The sequence below is a fragment of the Jaculus jaculus genome, chromosome 3, assembly GCF_020740685.1.
Source record: "Jaculus jaculus isolate mJacJac1 chromosome 3, mJacJac1.mat.Y.cur, whole genome shotgun sequence".
NCBI lineage: Eukaryota > Metazoa > Chordata > Mammalia > Rodentia > Dipodidae > Jaculus > Jaculus jaculus.
In genome coordinates, this window is record NC_059104.1 from 135,357,268 (window position 1) to 135,370,835 (window position 13,568).

At 43.8% G+C, this 13,568-nt stretch overlaps 1 protein-coding gene across 2 annotated transcripts in view; it reads left to right on the plus strand.

Moving 5' to 3' along the window:
* Adamts17 (ADAM metallopeptidase with thrombospondin type 1 motif 17) overlaps positions 1–13,568 on the plus strand; it is a 335,608-nt gene that overhangs the window by 51,610 nt on the left and 270,430 nt on the right. For both annotated transcript variants that reach the window (XM_045144992.1, XM_045144993.1), the window contains exon 5: positions 13,446–13,529. In XM_045144992.1, the coding sequence (XP_045000927.1) occupies positions 13,446–13,529 (84 nt within the window). The remainder of the gene's footprint in view (positions 1–13,445; positions 13,530–13,568) is intronic.

The window sequence follows — 13,568 nt, forward strand, 5'->3', positions numbered from 1 at the left end:
ACTATGGTATCAATGTTGATGCTGGGATACAGGGAGTTGGTCCAGAGAAACTCCGAAAGGAGAGAGAGTAGTGGACCTGGCTCTGCACCAGCTTTTTACATCAATGGGTATGTTCATCTCATTTGTTTGTATTTTTTTAAGTATCCAAGGTATAAGTGCAAAGAGTAAATATTCATTATACCAGCTAAGGTTGTCATAAGGCAAAAGCTTCTGCGTTGATACTTGCTTTTATAACTTCCTGGGCAGAGACATGGCTTTCATGGGTGGACAGGGAGGCTATGAGGTGACACATGGAAACACCCTATATGGGCCATCAGAACCGAAGTTCAGTGTCTCTAGCCCTGCCTTTCAGTTCAGCATCCTTCTTCCCACCACAGAAGCTGTCTTAGTTGTCAACCGCTGAGGATCTGCTGTTAGAGGCAAACCTGGGGCCAAACACATGAAATTTGAATATGGGGGTTTCTACTAAAGATGCTCGCACTGTGTGAATCACATGGTATATGGTAACACTAGTCTGTGTAGTCGCCTGTACGTGTGATTTGTATGATGCTTAGGGCTGAAGGGAAATGAGTCAGAAGCTCCAGAACCCCCATGACATGGCACACTAGTCATGACTTACTTACTGCTCAGTATGCTGAGCACAAGGTCACTTCAGACTTTAGGCTTCAGCACCAACCATCAACACCAGCCTCCACCACCACCTGTGCAATCCTTTAAGTCCTGGTTTCAGAAATCCAGAGATTTCTTTCCTGCCAGTAGCTGTCATGGAAAAAGGAATCTGAACAAGGGAGATAATGTGTAAGCCAGGAGGAAGGGAAGGGATTGTGGCTGGGACAGGAGCCTGTCATTAAACAGGCCCCTGCGAGCCTGGCCATCTGCTTGCAGAGAGGGTTCTCCAGGGCTGCAGGATTGAAGGGGCCAGCTCCTCAGCCCCACTGGAGAATCCCACTTGGGTTGGCTACCATGTTTATTCCTATACAGGCTGTGGGAAATGACATCCTCGGTGCCTGAAATCATTCCTTTCCTGCTTAGGTCTCTGTGGTCGAGGCCCTACTTGATTGTGTGGAACACCCTGGCTCCCAAGGCAGAACCCAGACAAGCCCTGTCCTCAAGGGAGATAACTTACTAATAACATCTCCTGTGTGGGGTGAATTTAGGACCTGGCATTTGCTTGTGTCTTCCCCAGCATTGCAGTTAAGATGTGTTAGACCAGTTCTAGCCAGTGGCCTGATGGCTCTTGTGGGAGAAGAAGGAAGAAGTAGGCACTTGTCAAGTACCTGCTGGCCTCGACAGAGAGCTACAGGGTGCTTTGATCCCCTTGCCGCCTCATTACTATTTTGCCATTCTCATTTTATAGAGAAGGAAATAGGGGCTTGAGGCTGGGGAGGAGGTAACAGGACAGCATGCAGAGCCAGTGAGTATGCAGAAGGGCCAGGACTCCAGCTCAGGGCTGATGGGCCCCTGCGCCACCTTTCCAGGACCTGTCTGGGTCCATCTCTCCTTTCCTTCTCCACCCTGGGCTGGCCTCCATGGGTTTCAGTCATGCCTGGGGCTCCTCTTTGGGCTATACACTTCTGTTTTAATTCTCTAATCCTTGCTCCAGAATGGCCTGACAGTCTTCCTGTAGAATTTGGACCTCATTCACTAGCATTAAGACCTTGTGGATTTCCAGTTGTAATGGATGGGTTCCCTACTTTTTCTGTGTCCTCCCCAGACTATGTGGTAGGCATTTGTTTTCCCTGTTCCTCATTCCTCTCCCCATCTCAGTACTGACTTCTGATGCATGCACCACTTTTCCTCAGGCAGCTTTTCCCGGCTCCTCCATATTCATAGCCTGTCTGTGTCAGGTGGCTTCTTCTTCTTCTTCTTTTTTTTTTTTTTGGAATGTGTGTTCATGGAAGCCAGGGTTTGACTTTGGATGTCTTTCTCTGTCACTTTAATCATAATTAGATGTAATCTGTATAAGAATCACAAAGAAAATAGTCCTAGGATATGTGCAAAGGGAAATGAAAAGAGAAAGTTTTACTACAGGGGAAAAAAGTCAAGCCAAAAATGCAGAAAATGCAGGGACTGGAGTACAAATAAGGAAACTGGAAACACATAGCAAAATGCAGAAGTATGTCACACTTTTCAGTAATGACCATACTCATCAATGGATGAGACTTTCTATTAGTGCCATTGATACTCAGAATGAATCTTTTATAAAATGATTTAAATATATGTCTATAAGTCACTCACCTTAGATACAAAGATGGGAATTGTTAAAAATGAAAGAATGGGAAAAGACAGTCCATGTGAAAAATGTCCAAAAGAGAATATCAGGCAAAATAGACTCTAAATAGGAAATATTTACCTGTGGCAAAGAAAATCATTAGCAATTAATAAGCTTAAATATAGGAAGTAGAGGGCTGGAGAGATGGCTTAGCAGTTAAGGCACTTTCCTGTGAAACCTAAGAACTCATGTTTGAAGCTCCAGGTCCCACGTAGCCAGATGTAGTGATGCAAGCATGCAATGTTGCACTTGCGCCACAAGGGGGCACATGCATCGGAGTTCATTCGCAGTGACTGAAGGCCCTGGCTTGCCCATTCTCTCCCCCCCCCCCCCGCCACACCTGCCTCTTTCTCTCTGCCTCATTCTCTCAAAATAAATTTTAAAAAAGTTTTAAGAAATAATAGCTTTAAATTTTTACATGTGTAACTATTTGACATGAGAATCAATAAATATCTATCACATTAATAAAGCAAAGAAAAAACACATGATTGTATCTTTTGGTACAGAAATGGAAAAATTCAATACCATTTCATAATAAATCCTTTCAAAAGAACAATATCAAACTATCTCAACCTCATAAAATCCATATGTGACTAACCCATAGTTAGTATCATGTTTAATGGTAAATGTTTCCTTTAAAGAACAAGGGAAGGATGTCCACTTTTGTCACTTAAATTCTTAAGTTGTAGCTAGAGCAGTTGGGCAAGAAAAGTTAAGAGAAAACCATCAGAATAGGAGGGAAGTAAAGTGATCTCTGTTCGCAGTTCTATCTGCCTCTTTTCCTCTCTCAAATAAATAAAAAAAAAATTAAATGTGGAAAAAAGACCATGCACACGTATGTGTGTACACCATACATGCACACATGCTAGAATTAACTAGGTCGCAGGATACAAAACCAGCCTCTACAAGTTGGTTGTACTTCTGTATATTAACAAATGAATAATCTGAAAAGGAAATTTAGGGGGTGGTTTCATTTATAATAGTGCCAAATAGTAAAAGACTTCAGCATTAACTTGAGGCCGTGAAACTTGTATATTGAAAGCTATAAACATTGAGAAAGAAATTAAGGAAAGTGTAAATGTAAAGCCATGTTTATTGATTGGAAGATTGCTCCCCAAAGCAGTCTACAGTTTCAGTTTAATTTAATCCCAATGACTTTTGGGGGTGACTTTATGGATTCTCAAAGGACTTTGAATAGTCAAAATCATCTTGAAAGAGAACAGTTGAGGGACTCACACTTCTGAACTCAGAACCCAGAGATCAATAGAATGAAATATGACCCAGAAATGAACACTCACAGATGGGATCAATGATTTTGGTTAGTACTTCCAATACCATTTTGAGGGAGAACTGATGGGATTTTCAACAGTTGCTACATGAAGAATTGGTTATTCACATGTAAAAGAATGAGCTTGGAACTGCACGTGACAGCATATACAAAACTTCACACAATGTAGATTATAAAGTTTTTAAAATATTTTATATATTTATTTATTCATTTTCATGCAGAGAGACAAGAGGAGGGAGAGAGAATGGGCATGCCAGCCCTTTAGCCACTGCAAATGAATCCTAGATGTTTGTGCCACTTTGTGTATCTGACTTTATGTGGTTACTGGGGAATTGAACCTGGGTCATTAGGCTTTGTGGACAAGCACCTTAATTACTGAGCCATCTCTCTAGTCCTAGGTTAGAGATTTACTTATAAGAACTCAAACTGTAAAACTCATAGGGTTTGGGGTTGTGACATTCAATTTGGCAGTGATTTCTTGGACATAGTATATCAAAGGCATGGCTGATAACAAAAGGAAAAACAGATTTCACCAAAACTTCAATACTTTGGTACATCCAAAGTCACTATCAATAGAGTAATAGAAGCAACTGAATGAAAATATTTTCCAGTTGTGTATCAGATGGTAGAATATGTGGACTCCTAGAACTCAATAACAAAACAACCCGAGTTTTAGATGGAAAAGGATTTGAACATATGTGTTTACAAAGAACACACATAAATGGCCAGTACATACCAGAAAGATACATAGCACCCCTGACCATTAGAGAATTGGAAGCCAAACCACAGTGAGACCCCCCCTTCCCCTTCCCCCATTAGGATGGTTATTATAAGACACACAGCATCCTTACAAACAGAGCTGAATACAAGAGTCAGTGAGCAGAAAACCTTGTCACTGCATATGGGAATATAAAAAGCAGCAGGGTTCCTCACAAACCAAGCAGAACCCCACCAGGTGACCTAGCAGTTCCTCTTCTGGGAAAGCAAGGACTTCAAGAGTTGGGAAAGATGGAGTTTTGTGAACCCTGGAGTAGGGGAGCTTGGCTCTTGTGTCTGTTAGGGGTGTGGGTGACAAGTCTTGGCACCTGGATTGGAGTAGTGACCCAGTTGATGGTACAGAGGGTGGCGTCCAGAACCAAAAGGAGAGTGGGACCACCAGCTCCGAATTGGGAAGGGCAAAGGAAAGGGCACTCAGGGATGCCAGGCAACAGAAGAAATCAAAGCCAAGGGTAGGCTAGTAGCAAGGATAGCTGCTTATTGCAGGGTTCTGGTTGCCATGTCACTGGTCTGGGAACATCTCCCATTGCTTACATCCCCTCTTTCTGAATCCTGGGAGGAATCTGGGACACAGAAGTCCCCGCTAGACAGAATATCTTTTTCCAGAGCTCACCAAAGTGAGAAATTTTCCCCAAGGAAAATAGCAGTAGATATTGTTTGCTTCTCCCCCACACACCAAAAATAAGTAAATTACAAAAATAAAAAAGGCCGGGTATGGTGGCGCACACCTGTAATCCCAGCTCTTCAGAGGCAGAGGTAGGAGGATCGCCGTGAGTTTGAGGTCAACCTGAGACTACATGGTGAATCCAGGTCAGCCAGAGCTACAGTGAGCCCCTACCTCAGAAAAATAAAACAAAACAAAAAGAGAAATAACTCCAACAAAGTGTTTAGCCACTAAAAACTGGAGTGAAAAAAAGAGATTGACTCAAAGGACATATGACCCCGTAGTTTTACTGTACCACATATATATACAAACAACTTTGGACAGGGTGTCGGGATATTTGTACTACTATGATTATGATAGTTATGGTTATTTCCAATAACCAAAAGGTAGAAGGATGAAAATGTTCATTTTTGGATGAATGGTTAACTCAAATGTAGCTCATACACACACATACACGTACACACACACACACACACACACACACACACACACACACACACAATGCAATTATTCAGCCTTAAAAAGAAAGAAAATTCTGAGGTAGGGCACCAAATGGATGGCATTATGCAAAGTGAAGAAGAACAGGCACAGGCAGACACGTGCTGAGTGATGTCATTTATGTGAGGTACCCACAGTCATCTCTTGGAGTGCTGGGTGCCAGAGGCTGGAGGCAGGAGGCATGGGAAGTGAGTAGAGAACAATGATAGAAATGTTCTGGAGGCCGATGGTGATGACGATTGCATGGCAGTGAGGATGTACTTAATGCCACGGAACTGTGCACTTAAACATGGTTGAGTTGGGAAATTTTACATTATATGAACTTCACCATAAAATTAAAAGTGGCATATTGATTTCATTTACCTTTATTTAATGAGACTATCATGATCCAGGGACCTTCCTACTCATTTCTGAGATGCAGTAGGAAACACGCCAAGTACTATCCCTGTGGGTTTCAGCAGAAAGAACGAGCTCGAAATCAGTAAAAAACAAAAACAAAAAAAGGAAGCCCAGAGAGTGGGAACCACCATGCCACAGGACAGCACGTGGCCAAGGCAGCCATGGTCACTTCTGTGAGGAGTGACCCTCCACTTACAGAGGATGGAGTTGAGCTGACATAGGAAGCCAGCCAAATGGGAGGTAGAAGCAGGTGGGGCGTGGTGGGCAGACCGACTCTATAGTCTAGTGTGGTAGGGGGCTGCTGATAGGCACAAGCAGAAGAGTGGCGTGTACTGATTGGCAATTTTAAAGTTTCGTCTGGAACGGGGACTTTAGCCCTGTGGTTAAGAGCACGTATGGTTTAAGCATGAAGACCATTCTGGCTAGAGATAGCCAAGTTTGATTCCGCAGATGCCACATAAAAAGCTGTGCTTGGCCACACGTGTGTGCCACCTTAGTCTGTGGAGTGGGAGACAGGGTGGCATGGTGACCAGAGAATCACTGGGACTCACTGCTAGGTAATAACTCCAGGTTGAGGGGGAGACTACTTTTTAAGGAAGTACATGGATGTGTGATAATAGAGGGACACTGGACTTCCTCTTCTGGCCTCCACATGCATGTGCATGGAGTGCATGCATTTGCACATATGCTTATACAATATTTCACACATACTGTGCTATGCACATAGTCTACACTCACACATATGTAAAAGAGAGAGAGAGAGAGATCCAGAGAGAGATGCTTCTGGGCCAGGCATGGTAGTACATGCCTGTAACTCCAGTACCATGGAGGCTTAGGCAGGAGGACCTTGAATTCAAGTCCAGCCTAGACTATGTAGTGAGAGACTTAAAAAAAGATGCTTTTGGATATGGGGTGTAGCTCAGGATAGTAGAGCACTTGTCTAGCATGTAGCATGTAAAAGGTCCTGGGTTCCAACCTTAGCCCCACAAAAACCTATGAGATGTTTTTGCCTGACTCTTGCCTGGGGCTCAGAGACCTGCTCCTGGCTCTGCATTTGTGGCAGACCCGTGCACGCTGTCCCACTGTCCAGGCTGCCCAGCTGGGTTGTGGTGGACTCTGCCGGTGTGCTACAGATGCTTTTGTGTGGGTGTGACTCCATTTTCCATGGGTGGGGGTCCTTGGAATGACTTAAGGAGGAAAAGGGACATTGGTTCTATTCTACTACCGTAGGAAGCAGACAACAAGTCTCTCTGGTCACCCCTGAGATTAGCCCAGTGTTAGGGCAGTCACACGTTATCATACCCCAGTGGATGTCAGGAGCCCCACGGACTCTTGCAACACAGGTGGCCGCCACCCCCAGTCTGAGTCCAAGAACCTGCTGTATACATTTCTAACTTGTGTGCAAGACCCCCTTAGAAGTACTGTGTTAGAAAATGCAGGCCCCTCCTTTTGGGGGATCTGTCTGGTGCTGTATGGGACCTTGGCGTTCCTGTCTAGTTCCAGACAGACTTTAGGTCACCCACCTAAGTGATGACCTCGTGAGACTCCTGAAGGGTGTGGTGAACAGTGCTCTCCCACCTAGTGCTGCTTCTCTGGTCATTGTCACTCCCATCCCCCTCTGTGTCCCCAAGTTGCCTATCTGGGACAGCCATAGTGTGCTATTGGCAGTGAGTCTACCTGCTTGGCCACCAGGCTGCCAAGGAAATGTGAAAAAGGCAGCCAGGACTTGGAACACTTGCTGGGACACAGCCAGAGCTGGACACCAGAGATGGAATTTCCAGACAGTTGGCTGTACTGCTCCATGCCCAGCCAGGTGTCTCCCTGAGCATCATGCAGCTGCTGCCTGCAAGGCTTCTCCTGAGCATGAGTTTCCATGGGAAAGAGACAGGGTGGCTTGGCCAGATATCTCCAAGGCTTGCACCTTGTGTTTGTGACTATCCAATATTCATCTGGCTTTCCTGGCCTGGCAGAGGCCCTGGGAGGGAGATCCTGCGTGTCCTGCAGAGCTTTGCGGAGTGGTTAGCACACAGGAGCTGACAAAGTTCCTTGTGGTGGTGGTCAGACTCTGAGAACTGTTCTGGATCATAATGATTTGCCTTTCTTTGGGCATATTAGACATTGGTATTTAGGATACAAGGCTTTAACACAATTAAAATTTTGAATTGTGACAGAAGACACATAAATTGCCTATGTTCTCTGCCCATTATCATCATTATTATTATTAGTTATTACATGTGGATGTATATGATGTGTATAGATATGGACAGGCATACGGATGGTCACACGGCACTCATGTGGAGCTCTGAGGACAACTTTGGGGTGTCTTTCATGTCCTTCTACTTTTTGATTGAGATAGGGTCTCTCCTGTTTTGTTTTTGCCACTTAGAGTTCACCAGTGGTACACAAGCTCCCAGATTCTCCTGGCTTTGTCTCCTGTTGCCCTAGGCATGCTGTGGGTCACAGATACATATACCTCTTTGTATTCAGCAAACTTTGCATCTGGCCCGCAGGCTTGCAAGAAGAGCCTTCAACTGCCAGGCCATCTGCCCTGCCCGTTTAAGCCTTTCTCCATCATACAGCTCAGTGATGTTTGGTGTATTCACCTCGTTGTCCAACCAGTGTCTAGTGCTGTTTCCTCTTGCAGAACTGACTCTCTCCACCCACTAAACAGCTCCCTGTTTCACCATCTCCCCAGCCCCTGGAGCACTACGCTGTTTTCTTCTTCTATTTCATATCCTCTTTTGTGCATTTGTTCCAAGAGAAGCAAGTGAGCCTTGGGGTATGGAATCCACGTGGTTCCGAATGTTCTCTGTCTGACAGGGTGCCAGTGGGTGATTCTATCATGGGGCATCTCTGGCCCTGACACTTGTAGTCATTCTCCACAAGCTCTTTATTCCTTTTATGCCGCAGATCAGAATCCCACTGGGAAATGCTTTGCCACATTATTACTTTAATTCGTTCATTCATGAGTTAAATTTTGTTTTATTTATTTATTTTTCCCAAGGTAGGGTCTCGCTGTCTCTCAGACTGACCTGGAGTTCACTGTTAAGTCTCAGGGTGGCCTCAAACTCATGGCGATCCTTCTACCTCTGCCTCTTGAGTGCTGGGATTAAAGGTGTGTGCCACCACACCTGGCCTCATGAATTAAAAGTTTGCATATGTATGTGTGTGGCATGCATGTGTGTATGAATGTTCATTTTCATGTTCAGGTATACGTGTGTGTGTATCTGTACGCACACATGTACAGGCAACAGATCCATGTCAGGTGCTCCCGTCTATCTCTGTCCGCCTTGTTCATTGAGAAAAGCGGAATCCAGAGCTCACCACTTTGGCTCATCCTCAGCACTAGGATTACAAGCAGCCACACCACATGGGATCCAAACGGGTTCTCCCCGTTGTACAGCAAGTGCTTCACTGACTGATCCGTTCTCCTCCAGCTCTCATGAATTGATTTTTTCAATTTATTTTTATTTATTTTTTATTTTGGTGTTGGAGTTGGAAGCCAGGGCCTCCTGCATGCTGTGTAATGCTCTCCCAGTGAACCACTTGCCCAGCCCGCATGCATTGCTTATATATTGCCCCTCATAACCCAAACCTGTGCAATTGAATTTTCTCCTTTATCACTTCACGCTTTCATTCTTCTGAATTTGCATGTTTGGAACTGAAGTATACCAGTTTAGGCTCAATCCTTACACTTGATGTTTCAGAAAGCTGTGTTTTTTCTTTATTTTTTTTGTTTTTTTGTGTTGGTTTATCGAGGTAGGGTCTCACTGTAGCTCAGGCTGACCTGGATTTCACTAGGTAATCTCAGGGTGGCGTGGGACTCACAACGATTCTCCTACCTCTGCCTCCTGAGTGCTGGGATTAAAAGCGTGCGCCACCACGTCTGTCCGGCAGAAAGCTATGTTTTGATTTAGAGCCATTGGGTGATTCTCGAAATATCCAAACAAGAGAAAAAGTTCCGTGCTCCCTTTTTTCCCCCAGAGCTGGGCATAGATAATGAAGAACTGAATTCAGCATTGGCCTATGGATAGTCCAGCCAAAAAAAAAAATAAATAAATAAAAAACAGTTTTTTTACATTTTGGCACAGGGAATTTTTGTGTGTGGGGGGTAAGAAAAGAGTGAGTGAATATGTTTCATTTTTTTCTTGTGGGAAAGAATACTAACTGACGCAGATCACATTTAATTGTAATAACAGCTTTCCGTGAGTAAGGTCCAGCCTGAGACGCAGCCTGTTCTGCCCCACAGATGCCTGTGCGCTGCACTTGCCGGTCCCGCAGGCTAAGGGGCTGCATTGATGGCCAGCCGGACTCGGCCCCAGCTGACCATGCCTGGCTGCCTTGCAGTGGCCATCGCTTTCTCTGATGCTGAGGGGCTGAGCGTGGGAATACCGCACCCGAGAGGAGAGTTGTAATATTCTTGGTAGAAACCCCACCCCACATTACCCCCATGTTCTGGATTCTATCTATGAGTTAAAACCAAGTAGGATATTCAAATGGTTCTCACCCCTGTGCCTGCCACATCACCTTCCCACCAAACCTCTTTCTCTGAGGAGTCTTACTGAAAAGCAACTCAGGGTGACCTGGGGGTTCTCGCGTCCGATGGGCTGGCTTTGTTCAGGTCAGCTTGGATTACTCGGCCTTCTCTGATTTCTCCTTTAGCTCGTCCTTAGAATACTTTCCTAGGACCTTTTCATACTGAGGTCCTTGTAATCAGTCTGTCAAGAAGAAGCACCTCAGTCAGTTAATACAATGAAATCTCAGAGGTAAGTAAATTAGAGAGAGAGAAGTTTGTGAACTCATAGTTTTGGCAGATCAAGTCCAGGCACTAGAAGACCTCTTGCTTTAGACTCTGGTGAAGGTACCAGATGGCAACAGTGAGAACACATGTCAAAGGTCAGAGACAGTGAGCAAGACCAGGCACTCACAGCCTCCTTCCAGTGCTTGGGACCCCTCACTAGGACCCTCATCCTAGGAGAGCACAGCTCCTCCCATTGTGCCACCAGGGGGGGGCCAGGCCTTTAGATCCAGACACTCGGGTAATGCTCAAATGACTACAGGGGCAAAATTGAGAAAGACACTCCTTTTCTGATATGAATAGTTATGTCACTGGCAGCCTTTGGTTAGAATGAGGGCCTCAGGGAAACGGAAGGAGACAGATGAGTGGCTTTGAATCATGGCGTTGCTGACTGGCTGAGTTTCCAACAGGAGGCTTCACCTCTATGAGCCCACCCAGCAGGGGTGGGACAGATGCCAAGCATGATGGGTAGTTGTGAGAGCTACAGATGACACAGGCTGACACATGCCTGGCATTTGTCTCTTCTTCTCTATCAGCTCTCTCTGCATGAAGGCTTGGAAGGATTGGAATCTTGACTTTCCTGCCAGAATCACCAAATATCCATTTCTTTGGTTAAAAATCACCTATCCTGTACATTTCTAAAAGACCAACTGGTTTCCAGTTCTCTTTGTGTATATGTATCTATGCCTATGTGTGTGATGCCAAAGTTTTCTATTATATACTTCTGGTGCAGGCAGTGGAATTCTCTTTTCAGTAAGTAATTTTTTAAGATGTAGAAAACCTTCTTTTAAGACATTTTTGATCGACAGTTTTCATAACTGAACATAATGCATTTTTATCATAAGCCCCTCCCATTTCTTTCTTTTGTTCTTCTGTTCTCACCTCTTCCAATGAACACTTTGTTCTTTCCAACTAGTTCCACTTTGATTTTGATGTATTCCCCTCCCCCCATTCTCCATGTCAAAATGTTGATGGACCCAATGTTATGCAGGTAACAACATCCCCTGTGAGATCTGACTGTATCATATCAGCCACTCCTTGTCCGAAGACAGCATTCCAAAGTACTCCTCTCTATCCTCTGGCTTTTAAATTTTTTCCACCTACTTTTCTGCTATGTTCCCTGAGCCTTGGAGGGCATGATAGAGATGTCTTATTTAGCATCGAACACTCAGCAGTCACTTATTCCCAGGACATTGATGAGTTTTTAAAATTGTGTGTGTGTGTGTTTATGGGTGTGCTAGGGTCTCCGTCACTGCAAACAAATATCCTTGTGGCTTGTTGTGGGTGGCTGGGGAACTTAATCAGGGCTGGCAGGCTTTGCAAACAAGTGTCTTTATCTGCTGAGCCACTTCCCCAAGCCCCTTGAACAAGTTTTGAATTTCCCCAGTGATCACTGCCATCTGCAGAAATAAGCTTCTTTGGCCAAAGGTGAGAACGCTAATCTATGGGAATAAATATCATATAAATATTTAGATGACAAGTTGTTGAGCACAAAATATCTGCTTAGTAGACAACAGTAATAGCTTGCCCCAAAAGGTCTGTGATCTTCCAACCATAGGCTTTTGGCCAGGTTTTTAATACCAGGCATGAATTTCCTTCCACGAAGCAGGCTTCATAACCAGAGAACAGTTGGTTACCCTCATAACAATCATGCCACTATTGCACTGGTGGGCGCATCTTGCCTGGCTGGTTGGATGTGAAGCACACAGGGCAGATCCACCACAGGGTAAGACTGTTGACTTTTCTTCCCCAGCAGCTGCATAGCACTTTCAAAGAACTATAAGAGCTAGCTAGCAGGGAGGAGGCTTCCAGCTCAGGTCCAGCTGGATTTCTCAGTGCCCTGTGACTGCAGTATATGACATGCTCATCAATACAGTCTTATCATCTAGCTCAGAAAAACCTTAATAAAATCTGAGTTACGTATTTCACATATGCATATACTTTTGTTCTTTTAGACTTTATGGACATTGAAATTTGAATTACATATAATTGTTAAATTTTAGTTTTTCTAATACTAAATTCTTTTTTGTTACTGTTGTTGTTTGTTTGGTGTTTTTTTTTTAATTTTTATTAACATTTTCCATGATTATAAAAAAAAATCCCATGGTAATACCCTCTCTCCCCTACCCCACTTTCCCCTTTGAAATTCCATTCTCCATCATATTACCTCCCCATCTCAACCATTTCTAATACTAAATTCTAAGCTGTCTTTTAAAGTGATTCCTTTTTATTAGCAGACTTTGTATTTTAGAGTAGTTTTAGATTTACAGTATAGTTGATCAGATAGTGCAGAGAGTTCACATTGTTTCCCCTGTTCTTAATGTCTTACATTAATACCGTATGTTTGTTACAATCAGTGGGTCAATATTGATATGTTGCTGAAATCTATGTCCATATTTTGTTTAGATTCCCTTAGTTTTTAATCTTTTTTCTTGGCTCCAAGTATCCATTCAGAATTCCACTATATTTTTAAAAAGATATAGATGTAGATATAGATATATATGTAATTTTACTTATTTATTTGCATGTAGAGAGAGAGAATGATCAATAGAAAATGAGAATATGCACAGCAGAGCCTCTTGTACTGAAAATGAACTCCAGATTCATGCATCACTTTGTGCATCTGGCTTTATGTGGGTACTGGGGAATTGAACCCAGGCCATAAGGCTTTGCAAGCAAATACCTTTAATGACTGAGCTGTCTTTTCTGCCTTATACTTACTTCTTTATTTCTTTTTTCCTCTTGATAGGTATACAACATGTTTCAACACCAGAGCCTTGGAATTAAAATTAACATTCAAGTTACCAAGCTTGTCCTGCTACGACAGCGCCCTGTAAGTCCTTGAGGGTGCCTTTCAGAGCATGCAGAGAAC